This window comes from Pleurodeles waltl, chromosome 11 (genome assembly GCF_031143425.1).
Source record: "Pleurodeles waltl isolate 20211129_DDA chromosome 11, aPleWal1.hap1.20221129, whole genome shotgun sequence".
Taxonomy (NCBI): Eukaryota; Metazoa; Chordata; class Amphibia; order Caudata; family Salamandridae; genus Pleurodeles; species Pleurodeles waltl.
In genome coordinates, this window is record NC_090450.1 from 528,388,701 (window position 1) to 528,416,470 (window position 27,770).

The window sequence follows — 27,770 nt, forward strand, 5'->3', positions numbered from 1 at the left end:
GTAAAGTGGAGTGATGCAGAGTAGGGTGCAGTGGTGTGGAGTGGTGCAGAGCAGAGTGGAGAATGCATGGTGTGGTTTGTGATTGAAATGACCATTACATTGTACAGACATACAGTTTTCCAAATAAAACTAAACAGTGCACAGACGGTGATGTGTGGACATTGCTTCACCTAATGCAGTGATTTGTTTTAATCATATAAAGGTATTTGTTTCCAGTACAGTTCAGAATTAACAAAAATGGGCTTCATTTGTACTCCTAATTCTGATATATTCTGAAGTTTATTTAAATGTTGTAATGTGATAGAAAAAAACTATTTCCTAACCTCAGTATCCAGCAAGATTGTCGCATAAATCCTCTCACTTTGAAGTCAGAGAAAGAAAAGTAAACACTAAGTTCCCACGGAAGACAGAGCCTGGCATTTGACCTTGTTTTTTGAATGCACAGCAAATGTGATGAGATAAGAACAAGATTTAGAGGCCTGTTTACAGAAAGGGAGGACTCGGAAGGATACTGTAATAAGGTTTGGGCAAGGGAAGTGACTGACTCAAGCTGCATAGCTTTAAACAGCAAATTGAAAGCAACAAACTGTGAGTTACAAACCCCAAAGCCAATGGCAAGCAACAGGCGGAATTCATTCCCAAGGAAGCTCTATGAATGTACTTAAAGTGACATCCGTGGGATGCTTTGTGGGAAGTATGATGAGAAGACCTGAAGTGGTCTCAATGTTGCAGAAAAGGTCTGTACACCCACTCTGTCAGTTTGCTACCAGTTCCTGTGGTCTAGAGCATCTGGTACACCTCATGTAGGGATAGTGCTAGGTGGCACTCATGAACTAGGGCATTTTATGATTGTTTTAGGTGGTTGTAAGTAAGGAGTTGACCGGGATGAAGATGGTTGTCTGCCACAAGGGTTTGGAAATGTAGTACCTTGCTGTCCAGAAACAAATCCCCAAATTTTAAGACACCTACAGCATGCCACTGGTGGAGTTGCTCTGAGCACAACCGTCCTGTGCGAGTGGGAAGGCTTAGCAAAAGTAATGCAGGAGCACAGGGTTCCTACGTGTCCGTGAGTTTACAGGTTCTAGCAAGGCAGAGAAAGCTGTGCATTATAATCCCGGATGGTGATCCGTAGAACGGTCAGTAGGAAACAATGAGCATTGCTGTAAGCCCTCCTTAAAAGCCTTTATGGATAAACCCCATCTCATGCGGGGGGCAGGAAGCCAGCGAGCCACCCATTGGACCTGTGCAGCTGAGTAATAGCATTCTAAATACAGAAGGCTTAATCCACCTTCAGTCATGGGTAGCTTTAGAGTGGATAGAACTACCCAACGGCGCCCCAGCGACCAAATCGGATGTGTGGCATGTCTGAAGAAGGAAAGAAGGACGAGCAGGGGAAGGTTTGCAAAATAATACTATCATCGGGGTAGCACACCATCTTAACTAGTGCCACGTGGCCCACTACAGAAAGCAGAAGAGAATACCAAAGAGCAAACTGAGCTCGGAGGAACCGTGACACTCTGCCGAGATTTCCATCCTGCAAGTCAGTGGGAGAATGGTAGTTATTAATCACTAGGTATCGAAAGGTAACTGGTTCCCAGTTCAATATGAGGTCTAATTGTATATAAATGGGAAAACAGTGCCATTTGTTAAAGAAACACTAATTACATTTTTAAATGTTTACATTTTGTTTGTGCAATTTACTTCCCAAATATTTTGAAGATTTAATGTGTACTTGCCACTTAGGGATAACTCAGATAACTAGTTTGGCATTTGCTTAATTTCAAAATCATTTTAAGACATGGACAAAGCAGGCAGTTGCCTTGCATAACCTTGCAAGGGGTCTGGCCCCTGCTCACCCTTCACAAGCACGAACAGCAGACCATTGCAACAGAAGAGTTTGACAAGGTGGGTGGGTGCTGCTTGTTCAACCACTTGACAGTGCCTCTTCTATTTCTCTCCTGTCTGCAGAGACGACCCCCCTCTCCCCCCCAGGTACCCAACACATTCCTGGTGGGCCTTTCTTGTCTGATTTTAGGAATAGACACCTTGTTCTTCTCTTCCATATTTATCTGGTTCTCAGCAACAACCTCCCATTTGATCTCAATTACATCCTCCTCTTTTATTATCTTTAATTAGTAGTCTGGGCTCCCAGATCTGAGATAAATGTAGAGTCCCAGACATACACTCTAGTGCTGTGAGACTACAGACAAGTTGTGGGTACCTCACATCCAGACATTAGGTGTGAGACTGTCGCCCACACCATCTTCCCTGCTTCATTACATTTTTTTGGGTTGAAAGTCCATGGGCGGTTGGGGTGAGCCAGACGTTTTGTTCAATTTGTTTAAGCTAGCATGAGGTTAATTACCTTAATGTTTCCCAAACTGTTTGCCAGGGGGTTTAAAATGTTTAGAAATATAATCAAATGTTTGTTGTTCCTTTCTCTTAAAGAAAGATTGGGTGGATTTGGGTAGGGGTGATGGCCTTGACACAGTGCTGAAGGGCATTAATTTACTACTGATCAAGGATGTAATGTGACACCTGAATGTATCATAACAGGAGGCAATCACAAAAAGACCACAGTGAATAAACAGTGCTATGTTAAAAAAGAGTAAATAAATGCACTGATAACATAATGGTGGATGGCCTCTCTTGGGTATGTCTGTAAAACTGACGTTTGTTCATGAATTTTTGTCCCCCATTTTGACCATTTGTCTGAATTTTGACCCTTTGTCCTGAATTTTTTACAGTCCTGTCCAGAATTTGCCTCAATGCCAGGTGGTCACCCTAGCCATAGCGATTTGTTTTTTGTTTCTTTTGTACGATTCATCATTTTGTGTTCTCGTGTATCTTTGCTAATCTGGGTCTTCTGCAAACATTAAATAAAAAGGTAATTTAACTCTGCCCCCAGCGTTGATAGTGGTTGATAAATGGGCCCTCTGACTGCTTTTTGCCCCTGAGCTAGAAAGCAGGTAGGTGTTGTGGCACTATTCTAAGCTTTTTGATTGTCTGAGCCTGTGTACACTTTTCATACAGGTTCCAATTATATGCAAATGGACTAGCAGCCTGAAAAATCGTGATGTGGACCCGCTACTACAGGGGGCAAGGATATAATCACGTTTGTAAACATGCTCTGTGCCAAGATATCGACCCACCCAACAGTTAAAACAAATAAAGTCATTTGCTGCTGGTGCCTGCTCTGAAAGTCAACGGAGATAGGGTTCCAGTCGTATCGCACTTTAAAGTGGATGTTTGCAATTAAAACACTTTTAGCTTTCACGAGTACGAAACAATGTCATTTATATCTTGAGCATGGGGTGTTTTACGTTGTCGTTTTCACATCGTTATAACCTAACATGCAGCATCAAGACCCCAGATAGTAGCCACTTCTATTTTGGCAACAGTATAGAAAACAAAATATACAGACATTTATACCTTAGATTGCAACGATGGACCCCGTTTACCAAGATTTTAGCACTTTTAAGTGCCAAGTGGCAAAAAATCGGTATTTACAAATGTAAATTACACATGCTGGTTGGATTAGTGGATTTTTATGACTTCAAATTGCACTTGTAATGGTAGAGAATAAAACTGTAGTAATTTTGACCAGTTCACAAATTGCAGCTCGCAAATTACCCAAATCAAGTTTTATCCCCTTACTTTGTCAAACATTAGATGACACTGTCAGCAAGGATTGGCAAAACCGATAGTCGTGGCTTTTATTTTGAGTTCAGATTAACACATTTAAAACGCATGTAGCATTAAAAACCAAGCAAAACATTGTTTGCTTTCTTTGCAGAACTTATCTATGGGATAGTGACTTCATGTATGATGGCTCAGTGTACTGTTGCAATGTAAAATATTCACTTATGCATCACAAATCAAGTACTCCTTAGGTGGAAGAATATAGACAATAGCAAGCCTGTAGCAACAGACCACTCTGTGTATATTTTGAAGTATTAGGTCTGTTGGAGAGCTGCATTATCAAACCAGACTTGAAATTACCTACCTTCCAAGATACCAGAATGCAAAGGGGGCCATGGAATCTACACTCTTAGCAAAGAATACTTGGTCTCGGTTTCCTTTTGCACTCTTCTCTGAACTTGTCGTGTAGGCTCTCATTATCCTAATGAGACTACTGGATTTTTGGGTGGCAGGATCGTTCACAGTGTGGGGGACTAAGTCTAACCCACGGCGAAGGACCCTTGTCACCCCAAATCCGGGTTGAGCTCCGGCTAACTAGCAGTGCCTCATCTCTCCCAAGGGGAAGAGACAATTGGGCAGCTGAGCGCATGACATCTTAGGGCTTCCCAGGGAAGTCGTGGTCACTCAGATCCCAACCAGTTCTCTGATACACAGTGTGGTCTCATATATAAATGACAAAGGCAGTTTGAGTTTTAAAGATTGGTTTAATAAAACGACTGCATTTTAGATAACAAGGCGTGAGCCTCAATAACCAGAACCATACAACACAGTAGGATTGAAATAGTAACGAGGAGAGTGAAACATAAGAATAACGCTATCATAGTGCTACGAGATTACGTTCTCTCTTTTAAGTTCTATTTTGAGCACAGCATGTTAAGCTCTAAGCCTGCCTTTCAGGTTCCCCCGGGAGGACATCAACCCTCATACCTGAGCAAAGGCCTGTGATCGGGATCAGCATCTGCAACAGGGCAGTCAGCGTCTAGTTGTGGTTCCCTGGTCGGAATCTCCCTCTTACGTGTACGAGGACTAAGAAGTGTTTTTATAACTAACACGCCGGTGTTCTAAGAAACGTCCCTAGATAACAATGTGTACTTTCTACGAACCCTAAAGACTAAACTTCTACCACGTCTATCCGCAATGTACCAGACTGTATCCTTGACTGAAGCACAGAGCAAGCCAGAATGTATTGTTTGGGAACTCCAGTGCTGAAGTAAACTAAACAGTGTGATAGAAGAAAATAAATCCAGACCGTGAAACTGGTTATTGTAAAATAACAGTGCGAGGCTAAATAAAATGCACCTAGGACAAAGTGCACAGAGGCCTAATACTTTAAGCAAACGTGTAAAAGCTACATTAAAAAATGGCCACACTACACCTTCCGCTTGTCAGTAGAAAGTGGTTTAAGCCGAAGCTAAAAAATGCCCTAAATTAAAAAAAAAATTAACTAAAACCTTAGATAATTTCAACAAGTCAAGAGGACACCAAAGCACAGTAATCCTAAATTTGAAAATAGGCATGCGGCCAAGAGCCAAATTCATGTAACAGTGTCCATTTAGACCAAATCCAATTCAAACAGTAGTCATGGAAAGCAGGAGGTTCTCCACTTCGGCAGAATACAAGACCGGAAAATCCACGCCAAAGACTATTAAGGAGCAGGTGTGTTCCAAAGCCCCAGAATCAACCAAGGCGGCATCCCGTACACAGTCCGTAAACAAGTTAATATCAACTTCCTCCAGGAAGGGTATCTCGTAATCAGCCTCACGAAGCAAACGCAGCCTCAGCGCGCATGTCTGGGAATGAGCCCTCATCGGGAACATCAACAGATCAGCATCAACCACTGGGGGGCGTCGCTGTGAGAGACAGACGTCTAGTGCATGTTCAAAAGAGCACCAACGGCACCGAAACACGGGCTGCACACAATCCAAAACCGGTCTGAATGACCGAGACCAGTCACACTCCAAATGTCCCAGGAGTGTTGCTCCAAAGTGCTGCATCATGCGTTCATGACACAGCTGCGCTGATGGGAGCGCCCACATTCGCCCTTGTTGCGGCGGGACAGCCATTGCGGAAAAACAACAGCAACAGCAAAATGCCGGCTAATAAAGCCAAAGTGATCGGAAATCCCCCAAAAATGCTTCCGAAAATTGGATGAATAGCCGAAGGTATTAAACCGAATATGGAAGAGAAGGTGTGAACGAAACCAACACCTACGGCTTTGAAAAAATGTGCCAATCCAGCTGTGCTGGACGCATTAAATATATGTCCCACGAGTTCACCAAAGTGGCTCGGAAAGTTGGTATTTAACAGGGACTGTATTTCTGCTGATGACCTTGCCTCCTGAAGTGTGTAGGTCTCGTGTGCAGATGTAAGGGCCACATGCTTCTGAAACAATAAAGCCTTTAGTCTACTTAACTTGTCGAAATTCACCTTGGAAGTAGCAATGTGAGGCCAGATATCTGCTACCTCCCTTAATTAAGTGGGGGGGAAACAACACATTCCCGCAGCAAGTAACGACCTTGGTGACCGAAACAACGTAAACTATTCCGGCCCGCATGCCACAACAGTCTTCACTATTGAGGAGGACGTAGCTGCCGTTTGAAAGCACCTGGAATATGCGTTTAATCAAGGGGACCGGAACTCCCTTCAGATAGCAAGCCAAGTTCGCAACCGAGGCATTACATGCCCCATGCAAGGACAGCTGCTTACAAATCATCGAATGGCTGACTGAAGTCTCGCATTCACTACCGCTAAGAAAAACCTCTCTCATGCCATTGAGACATTTGTACAAGAAGGGAAGTTCCCACACCTCATGTATATAACTATCTCCCAGCTTTTCATATCTGCCTACTGGAACATGTTTTAAACAAGAAGTGAATTGTAGTGTAGAAATAGGCAGATTAATAACCCCGTGTTTTAACCACTCAGCTGAGGGAATCTCGGTCACGGTAAAAGGCAATCTTTCCAATTTTTCAATGTTAAGCATGACATAAGTCGCCTCCTTCTTAGCCATCAGTTGTTGTTGTCGTGTCAAATTAAAGGAAAAAAATATCTCCCTGGCACTGATGTGCTGCCACGGAACGCGACCCGCCTTCAATGTCTGAAGTGTTCAACCCAACTGCATAATGGACCTTGTTTGACTTTGTCCATGATATAAAGAAGACATATCAGATCGTATAATGTCTATAGCAGAAGAAACAATGTTGTCAATGGTATATATTCGGTTGGACAAGGTGTGAATTCCATTATCCACAACAGCTAATGCCTTTTTCAAATTTTCCTGATCTATTTGCCTTAACCGGGCTGCAGCCTCTTGTTGGGAAAGTTTCCATATTTCATCGTACACTTCGTTCAAGAAACGCTTCCTACATGGTGTCTTCGGGCCTGACAAAAAATCTTGCAAGTCAGTGTTATTAGACAGGAGAGTGAGATGTGTCTTGACTGCATCTAGCGAGGATGATTTTAACCATTGTTGACACAATTTTCCCACACTACATGTAGTAATAATTTCAGCATGTTCAGGTGATATGTAGCGAGGGTCTGCCCGACTCGTCCTGAAACCCCCCGAGGAGGTGACAAAACGTTGATGACACCCATTGGTGTCTATAGGCCACAATAACCACGCGCCCGGACGTGTCAATGAAGTGTTAAATGTACCATTCTGGACCCAGTCTGTAAGCTCACTAAAAGTGGCATTTATGTATTTCTGCCAATCATTAATTTTTGTAGGGACAGGTATACTAGGCATGTTCAATTCTCTAAGCGTTGCTAAGCCCAAACAGCTAGTCTGTTGTACTGTTTCATTTTAAAAAATCATTTGGACGGAATGAGACATGCTCTAAACAATGTTTCTCTACCCTGTGTCTGCCAATGTTTTGTTCCCCAAACACTTTTCAAATCAACATTATTTGACCAATATTCGTAACCTTCAAATGACAGTCGGGAAACAAAAGAATCTGAGTATATGAATTTCGTATTAGTCAACAACATTTGCTTATCTTTAGACGGAGTTAACTTAAAATAATATGACTTAGCATTCATTTGATGATGCCCAGAAAAATACGTAAATTTGTCTGAATAAGTTTTAGAACTCCCTTGCGGGGGAGTTGGGCAATGCTCCCATTGCGTATAGTCAAATATCATTTTCAGACTACTTGCTTTATGTATAAAGTGGTGCCCATAATTATAGCAAAAAAGGTCACCATAATTGTCTTTAAACTGGTAACCTCTTCATTCTCATAGACAGTATAGTATTGTAATTCAATCATCATGGAATCAACTGTCTTCACATCCCAATCATCAGATACAATGCCTGGTATTACTATATCATTCATAGATAACTTTAGAACATACGGTATTTGCATTATCTCAGTGGGACCGTATATATCAAACATTACTTTATGCCACATAATCCCATCCGGAATTGATACTGCGGAAATGTTCACAAAGGACAAGTCTCTTCGAACCTTATGTGATGAAAAATGTGGCTTCAACACCTCCTCCACCTGTTCACCCGCTGATCTCTCAGGAAGAAAATGACCATGTGTTAACAGAAAAAAGGTAACGACAAACCCTATCCAGAGAAAAAATGCTGACATAGTCAATAAGAGCCACAGATAGTTACAAGGAAAAACAAAATACGTATCTTTAAGCCAATAAATCAGCTTACGTGGACCTGGGTCAGTAGTTGAAGAGGCAAACGAGTCCGATAGACTATCGTTGTTGTTGGCAAAGTACCCAGAGGCAGTTCGTGTAAAAGGTGCCGCCGTATTCAATGGAGGAGTTGGTGTTTCTCGCGGTGGTACACTGCAGATAGCACCATCCGCAACATCAGTAGTCATGGTGACTCGATCAAATGTTTCCAAGTTATTTGTCGTCAGTGGAACTAATGCAAGATCATCTTCCACCCTCCCCAAGCTCGGAGAGGCAACAGTGTTGGTATAAATAACTTGGAGCGGAACATCTTCCTCAGTAGTGAGAGGGATTCGGGAACTACTGGATGTTCCTCTTGGTCTGCTGTGCAGAATCGGCCACCTGTTGTAACTTGACATTGTCAATAGAAACAAAGCGATTTTCTTTGGCACCTGGCAACGGTGGTAAAATAACAGTTCTTGTTCCGTGTATCCCCAACACAGGGACTGGTGCTCGATAAGAAGGGCCAAATTCTTTTTTCACTGTGACCTTTTCACGCACAAGATCCCCAACTCTGGGAATCCAACCAGTAGGTGTTACTGGCACATCCTTAATTCCTGTGGAGGCAGCACTTTTAGAAGAGTTATCTTCAAGGAACTGTTGTAATTCCTGCAAAAAAGTGACACGATCATTTATGTCAATAGGCGTTTCCGCCGCCTCCACACCAGGACCATCTAGATCCGGAACAAACATTTGTGTTCCGAACAGGCACTCCTATGAAGTACGACCCCCCAGGGAACTTCTAGGCAGGTTATTCAGTGCTCTCTGTACTCCATACAGGTGGGGTAGCCAACTACGACCCGTACCCAAGACTCTTGCTGTTAAGGATTGCTTTAAATCGCGATTTAAACGCTCCACGACAGAATTTCCCTCGGGATGAAATGGAGACGAGAACTGGAGCTGGACCCCCAACGAAACCATGGTGTCCCTGAATGCCCCTGAGGCAAAAGCAGGGCCCTGGTCCGAATGGAACGCCGCAACTGCATATGTACCGACAAAGACACGCAAATCTTTAATAACAGTTCGAGCGTCAGCCGAGCGCTGTGGCCATACCCACACAAATCTGGAGCAAGAATCTACAGCCACCAGTATATATTTGTATGCACTATCCGGTGTGAGTGGACCACAATGACCCAAGTACACACATTGTAATGGTCTGTTTGATATTAAGAGGGGTGTCTGCGGCGGGCGCTTAGCTGTTGAAACTTTAATTTGTTGACAGATGTCACAACAAAGGACATACTGCTTAGTCTCTTTATAGAGACCAGGCCACCAGTAACGGGCCTGTAATATCGAAATTGTGGCTGCCACGCCAGCATGTGCAGATGCCACCCCCTCATGCGCTGCATTAATCAATTGAGGTCTTACAACTTTATTGGGGATCTCGCGTACGCCTACGCCTGGAATTTTAACCTCAGCATTCAGCATACTTCCCATAAAGTATTGGTATTTATTAGGAAATCATTTAGGATAAGGCGTGCCATCAACCGTTGCTTTTATGGCAGCCAGAATCTCTGTGTCTGGTTTGGAACTCGAACGAGTCACTGCGGCTACAGTGGCAACTGCCACTGCCGACTTTGCGGCTTCATCAGCTAGAGTATTCCCAGCAACGTGTATTCCAACACGCTGGTGTCCAATAGTATGTACAACCTGGACTTTGGGTAGCATCTTCTTCAGGTCTGCTACCTTCCCCCACAGTAGTCTGTGTTTTATGGTGTTGCCCTTTGAATCTCTGAACCCATTCAAGCGCCAGTAATGTAGGTATTCATTAAAAGACTGGACATAATAATACGAATCATAAACTATCAGTGTGAACTGTGTCTGATCCGTATGTTCTAATGCCATCAATAGAGCTTTCAGCTCAGCCAATTGTGCCGTACAGTCCCCTAAGGTTTGTGTATAAGTATGTTGGGGGCAGAATTTCTCCCCCTCCATATGGCTGCTCACTACTGCACATGCAGCAGAATATTGGTGTTTTGTCCCCACCGCCGGTTGCGCAGAGCCGTCGGTGTACATGACTACTTGATAGTGATCAATAGGCAACGTATCAGCGGGAACTGGATATTCAATTTCATATTGCAGAAATTCCTGAGTCTGTAACTCTGGGTCAAAAATGTAATCTACATCAGTGGCTGTTAAAGACGTAGCCCATTGAATCAATCGCGGGTGCAGTGCTTTCGCGTTAGGAACACTCGCTTTTGTAACAGCCTCTAGGGCCGGAATAGGGTAAACGACTATAATGCGTTTACCCTGGGCAAGAGGTCGTTCTTTAATAACAGCCATCTGTACAGCAGTGAGAATTTTCTCTGTTGGTGCGAATTGTTGTTCAGCAGCCGAATACAAGTGGGACTTGTATCCAATCAGGACTGTCTTACCTTCATTAAATGTGACATACGTAAACCCAATGGCCCCAGCTATCATCCTGATGACCAAATGCGTCTTATTGTCCCGTGTATGTAAATGTTTTGCAGCTAGGAGATCTGCTTGTAACTCCCGAAGAGTATGTGTATGTTCAATTGTCCAGAATTTGCTTGAAAAATCAGGACGTATTAATTCGTATAAAGGTTTTATGCGTGTAGCATAATCAGGAATGTATGTTCTGCCAAAATTTAGAAAGCCCAACAATAATTGGAGTTTCTTAATCGTATTAGGTGGTTGCAATTGTGCACATTTTTCTAAAAATTGTGGCGCTAGGCTCTTACCTTCATTTGACAGCTCACATCCCAGGAATATGATGCTGAGGAAGGCAATTTTTGATTTTTTGAAGTTACATTTGTAGCCAATTTTGGCAAACCCAACAACAATGCGGGCTACCCGTCTCAAATGTTGTAGTAACTCGTCATCCATGACATATATATCATCTACATATGACAATGCTTCAGGGTCCAACCCGTGTAAAATTTCAGTCACACGAGCCGCAAACAGTCCCGGGCTAATCTTATACCCCTGAGGCAAACGATAGAATTTTTTCTGGGAGTCTAACGCACTAAAGTTTGTGAGGTCCCTACTTTCGGGTGCTATATTCTGTCAGAAGAAACCATTCAAGATGTCTAAAGTTGTTTTGTACTTTTTCCGCACAATGTTGTTCAGCAGTGCGGCGCTATGTGAATTTTGTATAGCATATGCACGTGTATGTCCGTTCAAGTGTCTGTAGTCTAAGACTATTCTATATGAATGGTCCGGTTTAGCTACAGGGAATAAGGGATTATTCATCGGCGAGACACAGGGTTCAATTACTCCCTGGTATTCTAATTGCGTAATTATTTCTCTCACCTGTGCCCTTGCTTCATGTTTTATTGGATATTGTGGTTGTGGCTGAGGTTCACCTTTAATCGGAATTACATGATATGGAGAATCCCTATCCCACCCTACGTGATTTCTATATAAGGCAGGTGCTTGTGCTAGAGCCCATTTGATGCTATAGTACTCTGCGAGTTCCCCTGGAACAAGTGGTGAGAACGAAGGTTTAATAACCTCCTCCCCAACTGGGCAGGTGCGAACAAAGTCAGGCGGCCAATCCTGTTCAGCCAGCAAAATGTCATATATCTTGACTACACGATCCCAAAAGATTGTGTTTATAGTGTGTTCAATGTCTCCTTCCAATTGTAAAGTCACTGTATATACCCTATCGGGTTCAGAGACACGCATATCTGCTGTTTCAACTTGTATGAAGTAATCAGTTGCTTTCACCTCCAGATGCTCTAGAAGATTCCGGCGAACTATTGTGACCGCTGCCGCGCTGTCTAGCAGTGCTAGGGACCATGTCTTGTTCTTCAAGAGAACTCTCTTCCTGTGTGGCATGTCTAACTGAGACTGCCGCCACTTTTTTCTTTTTAAACTGTTGTTTTTGTTGTATCGGTTTCTCTTCCTTCTTGACAGAAACCTCTGAAGAGCGTTGTGATTCCTGTCTTGGTTTCATGTACTCTGTTCTCCGCTCTGACCGCCCACCTTTCTCATTTCTCTTTTCCGATGAGTCCTGAAAGGAACGAGATTGGCGTGTATCAGTGTATTGATATCTATCAGGCGTTTTCAAGTTATCCCTATTTCTGAGATTATACCTAGACTGCGGGGTCTCCGTTCGCGGAGATTCTCCCCTTTCTTTTTTAGGTGTCTGTTGTTTTTTCTCCCAGAGCTTTTTATTACCCTCAGGTTGCTGTTTAGTATTATCTTTACTAATTTTCCCTTGAAACTGTGGTTTCTGTGGTCTAGCCCCTAGGCTATCTCGACCGATACTGGAATATGTTTCCGCTATTATTTTAGGCAGTTCCCGCTCCTGATCTAGTTGCGGGACGTCACGAAGACGCATACGCACTGTTAGTGCAACTGCCTCCCCTTTAAGATTACTTAGTATTATTGAAGAAACCGTGGCAAAATTGCCCATCAGTTGCATTCCCAAATCTAAGGCTGGGGCAGCCCCATATTCATCCTGAATCTGTTTAAGCACTTCCGTTAGGTTTGCCAATGTCGGTGTACCGTGTGCTCTTGTGTAGAGCGCGGAAAACACCGTGCCCCATGTATTGCAATGTTCCACTGTGGGAACCATGCCGAATGGTAAACACATAGTTAATATGCTATGTTTGTCCTGCGGTCCCGTATGGGGAAATACCGCCTCCAGCGTATTAATTTTCTGTGCCAGCCAAAATGGAGTCTCCTCCCGTTTTGCTGGAACTTTACCCATGATGCAGTGTACAGTCGCCGGGTTTATACCTGGAGCTACTGCATGTGGTTGTGCTGGAGCAGCACGCGCTGGGTTTGTATTTAGTGTCTGCATCACCAATTGTACTAAGCGTCTATATGTAGCCGTTAAGTCTGAATATAAACGACGAACTTCAGCCACCGGCATGTTTGCAACCGCAGGATGTGGTGTATATGTGGCCAATAAAGGCCAGGTCGCACCATCATTACTCAGTGGACCTAACCTTACTGGCAATATTGTATGGGATAGGGCGCCATCAAACCAATTATTATGTTCTTGATAAGATAGAGGTATCTCTAGGTATGCGTACGCCCTGTACTGTCCAGGCGCGTTCGCAACTGTATATGTGTGAAATGTATTTGTATTCCCATCAACTGCTGGAAATGTGACCCAAGAGTAAAAAAGTTCTGTTCTATAGGCTGCATGGGCGGCCACCACAAACGTGACTGGACCCCCCCTGGATTGTAAGACCATGTGCAAGTAAACGTGCCGTGAGCGGCTGTCTCATATTAATAGCTATTTGTATTACCCGGGGATTCGCCATTAGAAAAACAGAGATGGTTCAGAGAAGGCACACCAAAAACGGGGTCTTTCCTTTTAAGGTTCAAGCTTGAACAACCATCCGCTATATCTAGGGTTACTTATATCGCGGTGGTGGAAGTCCTCAGTGCCACAGACGTCTCCGTTAAAGGAACTGAGGGATCATTATAATATATGAGACCGAGAGAGACTGGTGGACCCGAAAATTAGAGCCAGACCAATCGTTGGCGGCGCCATGTCGCGTAGGCTCTTATTATCCTAATGAGACTACTGGATTTTTGGGTGGCAGGATCGTTCACAGTGTGGCGGACTAAGTCTAACCCACGGCGAAGGACCCTTGTCACCCCAAATCCGGGTTGAGCTCCGGCTAACTAGCAGTGCCTCATCTCTCCCAAGGGGAAGAGACAATTGGGCAGCCGAGCGCATGACATCTTAGGGCTTCCCAGGGAAGTCGTGGTCACTCAGATCCCAACCAGTTCTCTCATACACAGTGTGGTCTCATATATAAATGACAAAGGCAGTTTGAGTTTTAAAGATTGGTTTAATAAAACAACTGCATTTTAGATAACCAGGCGTGAGCCGCAAAAACCAGAACCATACAACACAGTAGGAATGAAATAGTAACGAGGAGAGTGAAACATAAGAATGACGCTATCATAGTGCTACTAGATTACGTTCTCTCTTCTAAGTTCTATTTTGAGCACAGCATGTTAAGCTCTAAGCCTGCCTTTCAGGTTCCCCCGGGAGGGCATCAACCCTCATACCTGAGCAAAGGCCTGTGATCGGGATCAGCATCTGCAACAGGGCAGTCAGCATCTAGTTGTGGTTCCCTGGTCGGAATCTCCCTCTTACGTGTACCGGGACTAGGAAGTGTTTTTATTACTAACACGCCGGTGTTCTAAGAAACGTCCCTATGTAAGAATGTGTACTTTCTACGAACCCTAAAGACTAAACTTCTACCACGTCTATCAGCAATGTACCAGACTGTATCCTTGACTGAAGCACAGAGCAAGCAAGAATGTATTGTTTGAGAACTCCAGTGTTGAAGTAAACTAAACAGTGTGATAGAAGAAAATAAAACAAGACCGTGAAACTGGTTATTGTAAAATAACAGTGCGAGGCTAAATAAAATGCATCTAGGACAAAGTGCACAGAGGCCTAATACTTTAAGCAAACATGCAAAAGCTACATTAAAAAATGGCCACACTACAAACTCATTCTGACAGGTGAGCCCTTGGGTCAACTCACGTCATGAGTCAGGAGCTCATACTTATAATTTAATAATGTGCAATTTGATAAATTTGTATTGGTTAGGTTTCTCTTGTAAATAAAAAAAATGGCAAAGCCCATGGGTTTCACCTGTGCAAGATCTATTGGCTTTGTCAATTTTTTAAGACATATTACACAGCAGCACAGGCTGCTGTTTAATATGACTTAAAATTAAAAAAACAAAATAAAATGACACAATCAATGTTGGCTGCATCATAGAGCCCCCCTTCCCGATTACATTTCCTAGGCTCCCTTCTGGCTGCAGCAGTACGCAGTACAGTACATCTGCAAATACCTTCAGCAACTGTCTGCCAGCCTGCAGTGAAATACTGTCTTTGCTAGGCATGTCACTTCTCAGGGTGACCACATGCAAAATGTGCAACATCATTAAAAACATTGACAATGCCAATAGGTATCCAGTAGGCGAAACCTGTTGGCTGCCAATGCTTGTTTGCTGTCTTGCTGTTAAGTATATGAGTTGTTGAACATGTACACATTGAAGTACAATGCAACTAAGAGTGGCTCCCACTCTATAAAGAACAGCCTGGTGTTTGATTACTCCTTTAGGGGAAGGCAATGATTGTTTAGCATATGGTCTTCCTCTTAAGTAGTGGCATAGTTTAAAAATCGATAGAATAGAATGGAATGAGTGAGTAGGATTCATTGAAACATGGCCATCCCTCAGTTCCCTGTAACTTATAGGTGTCAGTAAGTAGCAATATCCAGGAGACAGATCTAGGTTATTTGTCCAAACTTCACACTTACAGACTTTTAAGATATAAATTGACTGTTCCTTCCACTTGTTGTACCTTGGTTTGTTGATTATGGTTGTGTTTTGAGTGGCCCTCTTGTGCAGCACAGATTTCGGCACTTGGGACATTGATGAATTAAAGCGTTGGTTCATCTTTGTACACTTAAGAGTGTGTCATGATCGATGTTACTGTGTTATTTTTCTTTTTAACAAAATAGCGCCAACCCAGAAGATTACAACACTGTTGTTCAGAAACCCCGACAAATCCTGTGTCAGTTCATCGATCGCATACTTACAGACGTCGATGTTGGTAAGTCATTTACTTTGCTTGTTTCATACTAACTGCATGGCTCACAGTGAGTTTGCTCTTTAGAATGTGGTTTAAATTTGTGAAAACCAGAAAAATTAGATAGTGAATGTGTTGCCCGTGTGCCGTCCTTTGTGGAGAAGTGTGAAGGTCAAGCACGGAAGTGCTACTTTCCTCCCAGTGGTTTGCGGCAAGGAGTGAGCCCTTTGTACAGCACAGTACCTCATGGGGCAGTTTGCGCGCCTTAAATATTGAGTCAGGAGAGATGATTAACACATCTCGAGAAACAAGATATGTATATTGAAGATTTTTCAAATCTTTATCTGAAACATCTGAAACATACATTTAGGCTAAACTCGGCAAATGGTACAGTGGACTCCCAGTCTCAGGGTGAATGCATTTGTGTTTTTCTCCACATTCAGCAAGGACTGAATTCCTAGAGTGACAGCATAAGGAAGCTCTGTTGTCAGTTGCTTAATTTGTTAAGCATCAATTGCATATTGTATTCAGAGTAAGGTATAATTAGCTGTTTGCACCTTTTACAAAAACTTGAAATAAAGCGGACTTATTAGGTATGGTTTAGCTGTTTACCAGAGCACCTTACACTAACGCGTATTCTTCACCGGACCTAAACATACAGAGTGGATTTTGGGTCAACCTCCTTGACCCATGACTCGTTTGGGTCAGATCTGCTCAGCCGCTACTTTTTGTTATCATCCGTTGCATTTTATTCAGCCCAAATGAGTATTGTGCAATTATACGTGTTGCCATGGTGTTTGGTTAGAGCCAGCATCCCGTATTCAGTCCATACAGTGGGAGCAGTGTGCTATTTAAAAGCCTATATTCAAAGTATGTTAACAGAATGGTTGCCACTAGAAATAGAACTCACAATGCACACGCTCTTCCCCGTATACCTCCCCCTTTCAAGTATATCGTACACCAAAGACTATTAAAAAGACCGAAACAGCACGAGTGTGCGACTCGAGGCCAGGGCGTCATGGGTATGTATATGAACCCTGCCGTGGCTGTATTTTCTTTTTTATCACAAGAGCAGTGTCTTTTTGGTCCTTTTCAATTTATAGCAGCGGGAAACCAGAGCATAAACAGGCTTGTTTTATTATATTTTCTTTACCAGTCAACACCTCTTTGTTTTTTGTGCACTGTCTGCACTCCTGCTGACTTTCCTCTTAGGGTGATTATGAACTTGTGTTTGTGCTCCTTTAGCTATGTTTTGCCCAGATTTGTTTTTGCACCTAAATGTTTTTGCTTCCAAAATAAATTTGTGCTTACAAAGAGTCGTGCCAAGATTCAATCGCACTTAAATGTGATTTTACTTCTAAATACAACAGTATGCTGCTTACTTTACAGAAAGGGTGATTTTGCATCTCAGTGTGCTGTTACAAAAAATGAGGCATACATTTTTTTACCCCTAATGTCACAACATCCCTTCTGAACCGACTGTTTTGTACCTAAATGTAGTACCACACTCCTGATGACTTTGCACCCAAAATGTGTTTGTGTGCCTAAAAGTGTTTCACACTGCTGCTGATTTTCCACCTAACAGGATTTTGCATCTAACTGTGATTTTGCATCTTAATGTGACTTGTATTCTACACTTAGTAGGATGTTACATTCATGATGATGCCATTCCAAGGGTGGTTTTCTACCCAAATGTGTTTTTTTTTTTTTAACCTTAAATACGTTTTTTCACTTAAAAGTATTTCCACAATACTACTGATCTTGCCCTAAGGGTGATTTTGCTTTTTTTTTTTTTTTTTTATTATTCGGAAAAGAAAGAAAATTCATCACATTAATTTACCAAGCAAGAGATTTAGTCCATAAAATAAGAGATCAAAGATACATCATAATCAGATTCGAATCAGTTCAGATTTCGATAAGAAGCAAAGCTTAGAACAGCCCCCCCCCCCCCCCCAATAACCATTAATGGGACCAAATCCATTCTTGAAACTGCCCCCATATCGCCTGCCCTTTTCTCTTAGCCCGTCTCCCCTTCCGTTCATACAGGGCAACTTCAAGGTGAAACACAAATAGCAATTTGCCTAGCCACTGTTGCCACAAAGGGGGCGATGGATCCAGCCATGCAGACGCAATGCACAATCGATAAACCACCATAGCTATAAATATGAAAACTCTATCCATTTCCCCCACTTTCTCCGCAATCCCCAAGACCATAATCTCAGGGGTAAGCTCGACTTCGTCTCCCAATACCCCTTTTAACACAAGCTGGACCCCATCTTTCAGTGCCATCAGTTTCCCACAAGTGGCAAACATATGGGTGATGTCTGCCCCAAGCATCCCACACCTCAGGCAATGTATCCCTTCTAGTCCACCCCATTTAGCTAGATGAGCTGGGGTATAATATAGATCATACACCGCCTTATAATGCTGCGCCTGTAGCGCCGAAGACAATAACATAGTACATCCAAGCTCTAGTGATTTAAGAAAATTGACGCCCCCGTTTTCAAGCTTGCCCTCCCACTTCTCGCTATATTTCTCTAAGTCATTAATTAGGCTGTTCTAACATCAGCATTGAGTAAATTAATCTTATTGTTATATTGGGTTTTTCAATTATATCCTCCAAAAAAGGATTATTTACAAACCCCTGTACCCCCCAGCTTTTTTCTTTAAAAAATCTCTTATCTGTAGATATTTCAAAAAATCTCTCCGCTCAAGTCCAAACTGTTCCCAAAGATCCTCAAATGACTTAATGCAGAGCCCATCAAAAAAAAACTCCTAACCTTCGTATACCTAAGAAAGCCCATTTTGCAGCATAATGATCTTTAATATTACAGGCAGGGACGGGTTGTTGTTTATTTAAGTATAATAATTGAATCTTCCAAGCCCCATCTTTTTCTGCCATGGACGCCAACATCTATAGGTGGCCTTGAGTACCTTAAATCGTACTTTCTTGTAATACCCAGGTTCATGAAAAGTCAACAAGCTTCCATTAGCTACTGGTCCTATCAGCAGCTCATAGATATTTGGGCAATATTCTACACCAGTCTTGCCTTGTTTCCCCCCCAGCAATGGGCGCATATACTGAAAAGCTGCTGCGAGCTGATATAACTTCAAATTCGGGAGAGACCACCCCCCCTTTTCCTGAGGTAAAGGCATAAATTTACTTGCCCTTCTGCATTTACCATATGCCCATATAAATCTCATTACTAACCAATCCATCTCTTTGAACCGGGAGTTTGCAAAACTCAATGGAATAGCCCAAAAGATATACAACATCTTAGGGAGAAGAATCATTTTAACCATATTGCATCTTCCCATTATAGACATATGTAGATTGTTCCATCTGTTCAGATCCTGTCTTGCTTTTGCTAATATCGGGTTAAGGTTCAAATTAACAATCTCTCCTACCCTTGGGGTAATATCAATCCCGAGATACGTTGCATGATCCACCCTCCGAGTATCCTGTGTACTCTCATGTCTATTGACCAACAATTGGGTTTTTGCTCTGTTTAATAGATACCCGGAGAATATTCCAAATTTACTTGTCACCTCTTCTATTTCTCTCATTGATACATCTGGGTTAGACGTTATGACGGCTATATCATATGCCAAGACTTTCGTCTCCCAGCCAAACCTGGAAACTGGCAAGATAGCGGAGCTCCCTTTTAGCTGTCTAAGCAAGGGATCTATATAGATTGCAAATAACAATGGGGAGCACGGGCATCCCTGTCTGGTACCCCGCTCTACTTGAATACACTCAGATTGCCCTCCCATTAGCTGAATCCGCACACCAGGGGATCTATAAATGGCCTTTGTTGCCAAAATAAAAAATTTCCCAAAACCATAAATTTGCAATACCTGCCACAGATAGTTCCAGTTCACTCTATCAAACGTTTTCTCAGCATCTAACAACACGACAGCCATAGGCTCTTCTGCTACCTCTTTGGCATCGAAGAGCGTGATAGCCCTCCTAATATGTTCAGTGGTATCTCTCCTGGGGATGAACCCATGTTGATTGGATACTTCTAATTTCTCGTTAACTGAAAATTTTTGAGTAGATTTTTACATTGCTATTTATCAATGTGATTGGTCGATATGAACCCGGGTTCTGTGGGGTCTTTCCCTTCTTAAAACCCCCCCACTATATTGGCCAAATCCCAAGATGGAGGAGTTTTACTACCATTTTGCACTTGAGTAAATAATTCCATCATCAGAGGTAGCAGAAGTGTTTTGAAGCACTTATAAAATTCAAGGGGAATTGCGTCGGGACCAGTGGCCTTCCCCGGGTAGAGGTCACTCATTGCCATCTCTAATTCCTCGCTTTTAATATGCTCCTCCAGATTCGAGTGGTCTTCGTCTGATAATTTACTGTTCTTAATAGAATAAAAAAAACTCAAACATCGCAGCTTCTGTACCTAAAGATGTTGAGCTATAAAGCTCGGTATAATACCTTTGGAACACCTCCCTAATCCCGTCGGTATCTGCTATAATTCGTCCTTGTTGATCCCTGATTTCTCTGATGACCCCAGTTGCTGCTTTATGGCGCGCTCTCACTGCCAACATGTGGCCAGACCTCTCCCCATATTCGTACCTTTCAGTGCGTTTAGCAAGATATTTTTCCGCAACTTTTCTTGCTGTAACTTCATTTATTGCTGCCTTCGCGATCGCAATCTGCTCCAAAATATTATTTGTGAATTTCCCACTCTCTATAGCCGAAATCAACTGTTTTTCTACAGTACTGAGTTTGATATATGCATCCTTCATCAAAGCTTGAGCACATCTCTGTTTCCTAAGGCTAAAACTCAGTGTTTCCCCCCGTACTCCAGCCTTTAAGGTGTCCCAGACAGTCTCGAGTGAGGTAGTCCCCCGAATAAACTCCAAGAATTCCATTATCCAATACCTCAAATAAGCACAATATTCAGGGTCCTTAAGAAGCCTACTCTTGAAAGTCCATCTCCTCGCCTTATGCTCAAAACTGTCTAAATCTAGATTCAATATTAATGGGTTATGGTCCAACATGAACCACAGGTGTAATTCTATGCCAGCTCGCGCTAACAGCTCAGGAGATGTTACAAAGTAGTCTAATCGAACCAACTTCACATGAGGAGCCGAATGATATGTATACCCGGGGTCTGGTGCGCACAACTTTATCCAGGCGTTCACCAACCCTAACTCCTTCTGCAACCTTACGATAGCTTTATATACCTGAGGCTTGCGACCCTGGTATCTCTTAGGTGTAGTGATGAGCAGATCCCGTAACCCATCCCAGGATCCATTAAAATTAAAATCACCACAAAGAATATAAGGAGGGGGCCATCCTGCTAATTCTACTGCCAAGAAATCCATTACAGCAGGATCGTCCATTACTGCACCATATATAGAGCATAGAGTGAAACAGCCTTGCCCATAGTGACATTCCACTACCGCCCATCTTCCGTTTTTATCTGCCATCTGCCTCGCAAATTTTAATCTATTACTCCGATCCAATATCGCCACCCCTTTAGTCTTAACACCTTGTTCAGAACAGACAACCACTCTCATACCAAGTGAGCCTAAGATCCCTCTATTATTATATTCCACATGCTTCTCCTGTAAGCAATATATATCGGCCCTAAAAACTTTCAAATCTTCTGCAATCTTTTGCCTTTTTAGGGGGTCGTTTAATCCACAGATATTAATTGATGCTAATTGGAGTCTCGTCATTTAGCCCTTAACCTTACTTGCTTCTCTACAAATGCATCAATTTTTTCCCTCTTTTTTTTTCTTCCCTTTCAGACATCTTCTCTTTGCTTTTATCATATCTTGAGCACCTTTCTTCTCTCTTCCTGCTCCCTTGATCATAAACAACCCATTGCCCCTTTCTTTTCCGTTTTTCCTCGAACCCCCACCCTGTGTCCCACCACGTGTTCCAACCCTCCCCATCTCGAAGCCCCATTCTCCACCTGTGCCCCTCCCTTCCATGCCAATCTACCCCAGCCCCCCCAACCGCCCCCACCCTCCCCCCACCAGCTGAGCAATCAGACCACCGCTGGCCTGAGTGATGGTGACAAAAAGTGTCGGCCGGCAGCCCCCTTCTAGAGATGCCGCTTTCCTGCACCCCAACCTATTACACCCCCCAACTTCTAACAAAGTCAGGTACTCATTTGCTTGAATTTCCGATGTAAACATCCTGACTTTCCCATTGACCACTGTCTTCAGCCTTGCAGGGGCCAACAGAAAAGCCTCCCCTCCCCTGTCTTGGAAAGGCTTGATCAACTGTCTTAATCGCCACCTGCGCTCCACTGTGGCATGGCAGTAATCAGGTCGCACAAAAAAAGTCACATTCTCAGCGCAGCGAGGGGCATCTGGACGGGCCTTCTCAAATATAGCTTGCCGCAGTAAGAAATTACAAAAGAAGACCAAGATGGCCCTAGGAAATTTGGAGTCAGGATTACGATCACCTTGTTTACTCAAAGGAAATCTGTGGACTCTTTGAACTTCTGTCTCCCAATTCCAATTTGCGAGCTCAGGAAAGGCAGCACCCAACACCTTAATCATAAATGTTCTGATATCAGCTCCCTCAACCCCTTCCTCTATCCCCAAAAACCATAGGTTGTTTTTCCTCTGCCTGTTCTCAAAGTCCTCTAATTTCCAAATGACATCTGTTAATTGTCCATCTTGGGTGGCTACATGGTCTTTCAGAGCCGCCATCTCCCCCTCTACCACTAGGGTTCGGGTCTCAACAGTGTTCAATTTCTCCTCTATTTCAGAACACAATTTGGCTATCTTCCGGACCGTGACCTGCAGTTGTTTGGTGGCCACTCGGGCTTTTCGATTTTCTGCACGTTTCTCCGTTTGCAGTTCCCTCACAGTAACATAAATTAGCTGTTGCATTTTAGTATCCGAGCTAGCCATATTGTTCGCCTGCTCCTCCGGGCAGTTTTCACTTGCAGTCAAATTAAGAGTGAGAGCCATATCGCTGGGGGCCTGGGGAGCCCTCTCGGATTGTGACAATCTGATTCCTGAGTAATCCCACTTGAGCGTCGCTGCAGGAGAGTCCGTGATGCCACCTGAGCCAGTTCTAGACTTTATACGCTTATGATGTCGGCGTTGTGGCCGCACCGTAGGTCCCGCTAAAGGGGACAGACTCTCAGCCAAACTCTCAGCCTCCGATGAGCCGCTACCGTCCTCCTCATTTAGATCATGTCCGCTGCTTCAGATTCTTCAGTTAGCGAATAGAATTTATCTCCTGCGTCCTTTAGCCAGTCACCATTTCTTCCATCATACTCTACTTTTTCAGTCTCCAATAACCGGTTTCTATCCGCATCCTCCCCTGTGGCAGCTCCTGTCCTTTCCTGCACCATCCTCTTTTTAACACAAGATTCAAGACAGCCTTCGATCAAATTTTGGGTTTCTTTTGCCCTTTCCTGCTCTTGTATATTATTGTGAGGAATAAGATGATCAGATCGCCTTACTTTCTGATCCGGCCGCTTAGCCTCATTCATCTGCCCCTCCCCATAATCCTGTGGATTCTTAGAGCCCAGGCTGTTCTCCCCGAATTTTCGCATCCATGCATAACCCCAATTCCCCGCTGTTTGTCCCCCCTGAAACTTCTGTTGGGATAAGGGGGTCCTTAAGCGTGGGACCTGGATCCTCATAAGTCAGAAAATCTGTTATACTTGGCTGTATCTTACTCTGTATTTTGTCTTTTAGCTTATTTTCAGGCTGGGCACCTCTAAGCTGATCCTTCCCATCTCTCACAATACCGGCGTTGAGCTTACAGCCAGCTTTTGTTGACCCCCCCCACCAGAGCCCGTTTCCTGATAGAGTGACCGTCACTGCCCTCTTTTGCCATGCGTGCCTGGCGTACACTCTCAGTTTTATCTGCCACATTTCTTGCGCTTTTGGGTGCCATTTCCAACTCCATAAACCAGGCTCTAAACAATTCGCTAATATTTTGAGCTAATGTTTGCCAATGTACAGCTTCCCTCTTTAGCAGTTCCACTGCTTCTTTTAATGTTCCATTAAATATCCATATCGAGCCTATCCTGGCCCCCTCCAACAGTGTGCCTTTAGATCCACCCTGCATCCAGCCGTCTCTTATTCACTTAGTAAGATCCCACAGCTTAGAGTATTGACAGAGGCGTGGCTGTCTCCATGGAAAAAAAACATAGAGTCAAAGGAATACGCCGAAGACTTTACCGTCAGACACCAGCAAAGTGCATCCCACTCACCGCGATGATTCCACAAGACATTGCTGAGGTCCGGGAAGACGAAGTATTGCTGGCGACATCCGAGATCTCAAAGTGGGGGGGGGGGGGCAGGTCATGGGGTGCGAAGAGCAAAAAAACTGATCCTAATCCAGCACAAATGCGCTCCCTACACGGACGCGCTCCCCATGCTCTGGCGTCCATCCTCGCGGCTTTGAGGGAGAGGGGCTGAGAGACCGTTACCCAGCGACCATCTTGCTCAGGGTGATTTTGCTTCTATATGTGATTTTGACCTACATATGATAACTGCTCAGCGTTCATCATAGACAACAAGTCTTCTTGTATCGGAGTGAGTCTACGATGTTGTGGATTATAGGCATTTCTCGATGTTCTCAATTGTCTCATATTACTGTTATTTATTTTGAAGTAATCCTTTCTTGGGCCCATTACATTGGCATGCTTTTACTGACATTCTCTTGCCCTGTATACCATCTGTTCATCTCCCCTAACCAGTCCTGTATTGGAAGCTCCATTTTAAATCTTCAATATGTGGCCAAGTCTCATTGTGCTACTAAATTTCCCAGTCATATAAATAATAATTGTGCTTTTTTGTACTCAGCCTCCTTCATTACTCCCAAGTTTGCCATTTTTGTGAAAGAGTGATGGGCCAGACCAATACTTTTGTCAGTGTCATAGACATCTTGTGGCAATATCTTTGAATTACCTCACATTCCCACACAACATGGAAGACCTTCCTAAGCGCTGCACTACATCTTAAACATTTAGATGCATTTTCCACAGTTGTGTTGGAGAATAATATACCCAGTATTTGATTTGGATTAGATGTCATTTAGAAAAAATGTGTGCATATAGTATTTCTTTTGCCAGTACTTTGAGCAATCAGGGATTATGCCCAGTTGACCTCCTCCAATTTCCAACACCTTCCTCCCCATAATGATTTGGATATTAGGATCATATCAGGTGCATTAGTTAGCCGTGTATGGTATATTTGGGATATATTTTGTTATTTCGGCTTTCTATTGTTAATTTGGTTTCCAGTGGGCTAAATTGTGGAAGCACGTCAGATTCTGGACTGTGATTTGTGTTCTTTTTCCACACTCATGCTGATATTGGTCTGAGAGTGACTTTGCACCTCCATCTGCTGTTAAGCAAATGTGAGGACATTCTAATGCACACCTTTTACACCAAATGATGCATCTTACTACCACCTTTTCTCTCTGTGTGTAGTGAGTTTGCCGTAAATGTGTTTTTCACCTTCAGTTCTATTCAGACTCCTGCTGCTGATGTACTAAAGGGGGTTTTGAACCTAAATCTCATTCTGTACCTCAATGTCATATCAAAGACCTGAATACCCTGGAACAAGTGTAAGAATTGCATACAAAAGTGATGTTGTAGCTAAATGAAACTATGCACATAAATGTGCTTTGTGTTCTTTAAAGTTTAATACACTGGTACAGATACAGGATCAAAGATATTTTTGCACCTCAATGTGCATTTGACCAAATGTGATTTTATACTGAGGAACATCTTTTTCACCTAATGTAAAATCTTAAACCCACATTTTCTCTCTATACAGAGAGATAACCCATTGTTCTATTTAGTGGATATTGCATATTGAATCTGTTTCTCAGAATCCATAGTCTGCACATTTTTCTATTGAGCTTAATAGAACAACAAAAGTAAAACAATGAGAGCTTCAGATCAGACTCCTAGATGCAGATAATAGTATCAAAGACATTCTGTTAATCCCTGGGGTTTACAAATTTGCAGTCTAATACCACAAATGACATGTGCTGACCATCCATTCAAAAACCTTAATCAATGACAAATACCATGAGACTAGGTGCTGTTGACGGATGGACAATGCCTTTTCTGCTTGTTCTAAAAAAACACAAAAATCCTTTATGGGAAAAAATGTACTATCTCATGTTACCAAACCAAAAACTGCCAACTATGCGTCAGCCTGTCTAAAAAAACAAAAAAACAAAAAAAACAGAAAAAAAAATATGAAAGCTATTTATTTCCTCCTCTGTTATCAAAATCCATATCTTCACCAATTTGTGTGATACCCTGAAGGCCGTAAACGTTTTTGTATCACAGCTATGGATATTCACACTAATACCATGCATACCATCTTTATTAACTGTGATACCTCCACTCACCCCTCTGTGTGCTCCTCACCTCCCCATTTTCATTCAAATACTCTATATAATGACACCATGGAGCATAAATCAAGGCATTCAAGACCCTAATTTGTAACAAAACTACTTCTACACTGATTCAGACTGGAATACTGTCAAGGACCAAATATGTAATCGTCCGAGTAGCCACCATCATCACCCTTAATGCAGCCTCCCTGTCCACCAACAGTCAGTCCAGTGCACCTCTTCCAAAATGGTACCATTCAGACTGACTCCCTGCTGAAGAACTTGACAAACCAGCAACATGATTTTTATGATAGACGTGACCTCTCACTTCAGATTTCAATCCAGCCACACCCTATTGAATAGAGCAAAAGTGTCTTATCCATTCACCAAAGTGAACTGATTGAAAATTTGCTGATGCTAAGTCTGCAAACCACACTTTCCATCTCCCTCTCCTGCAAGCACTCTCATTCCAGCAACTGCTCCTTGCCTCCAGTTAAATACAACTCATCTCACCTCTACCTGAAAATCCTAGCAGAGTCCGACCACAACACTTTGATGCAGTCCTCCACACATTACTTCTAACACACCACAAAGACTCGAATATTCCATTATCTCAGAACCATCAAATTATATTTTTCCCACAGTCTCCAGAGCTGCAGTGTTCTAACTCGCAAGCAAACATAAATATGCCAAAGCTCTCTCAGAAGAATTCCCTTCTTTCAATCCACTAACCCATCTCCTACACATAACAAAAAAGCTGACCTCCTGAACTCTAGGTTTGCTGTCTGAAAGGTAGCGTGCACATCTGCCCTCACTAATGACAGTGACTTTGACTTTGTTGTACTTAGGGAAGCTTGGCTCTGCTAATCCTTGATACCAACATTTGATTTTACCCTGCAACTAGGATACATCCTCCAATTGACAGCATAAAAAATTGATGGGGTGTCGCCCTTACCCACAAGGAATCACTTGAATGCAAACCGATTAAGTCAGTACATTCATCTTCGTGCCAATTCCACATTATGGAAATTACAACACAACACCTAAACCACCAAGTCTGACGTTTTATAGTGCTTAACTTGCACAAAAACTAGTTTTAATGATGGTTTCCTTGATTTTAGAATTGATTAGTTCATCTTCTCTTGTCATCAGATTTCCCTGGGCGAGTTCAACTTCCACTAGCAATAGACGAACCGCACATCTCTCCTCAAATGCCTCCTATCAGACTAGAAAAACTACTGCAGCATTGTAGCTCACTCAAGGTTGCTAAAGGTCCTTAACCAAAGTTCTATAACGAGGAAGGGGGCCTTTAACAATCTCTACCCTGAAGCAGCAGGTCTGTTATGCAATTAGAAGACTTCACCCACTGAGAAGAGAATGTTGTATATTAAAATGGGAGAAACAGAACAACAGTGATTGAAATATTGGTGAAGGAGGTCCATACCAACTATTATTGGCTTAATCTGACAACATAGTTGTC

The 27,770-nt window shown here is 42.9% G+C and overlaps 1 protein-coding gene across 2 annotated transcripts in view; it reads left to right on the top strand.

The window, feature by feature from the left end:
* Window positions 1–27,770, top strand: part of ATR (ATR serine/threonine kinase) — a 488,241-nt gene that overhangs the window by 36,358 nt on the left and 424,113 nt on the right. For both annotated transcript variants that reach the window (XM_069213920.1, XM_069213921.1), the window contains exon 2: window positions 15,866–15,957. In XM_069213920.1, coding sequence (XP_069070021.1) covers window positions 15,866–15,957 — 92 coding nt within the window. The remainder of the gene's footprint in view (window positions 1–15,865; window positions 15,958–27,770) is intronic.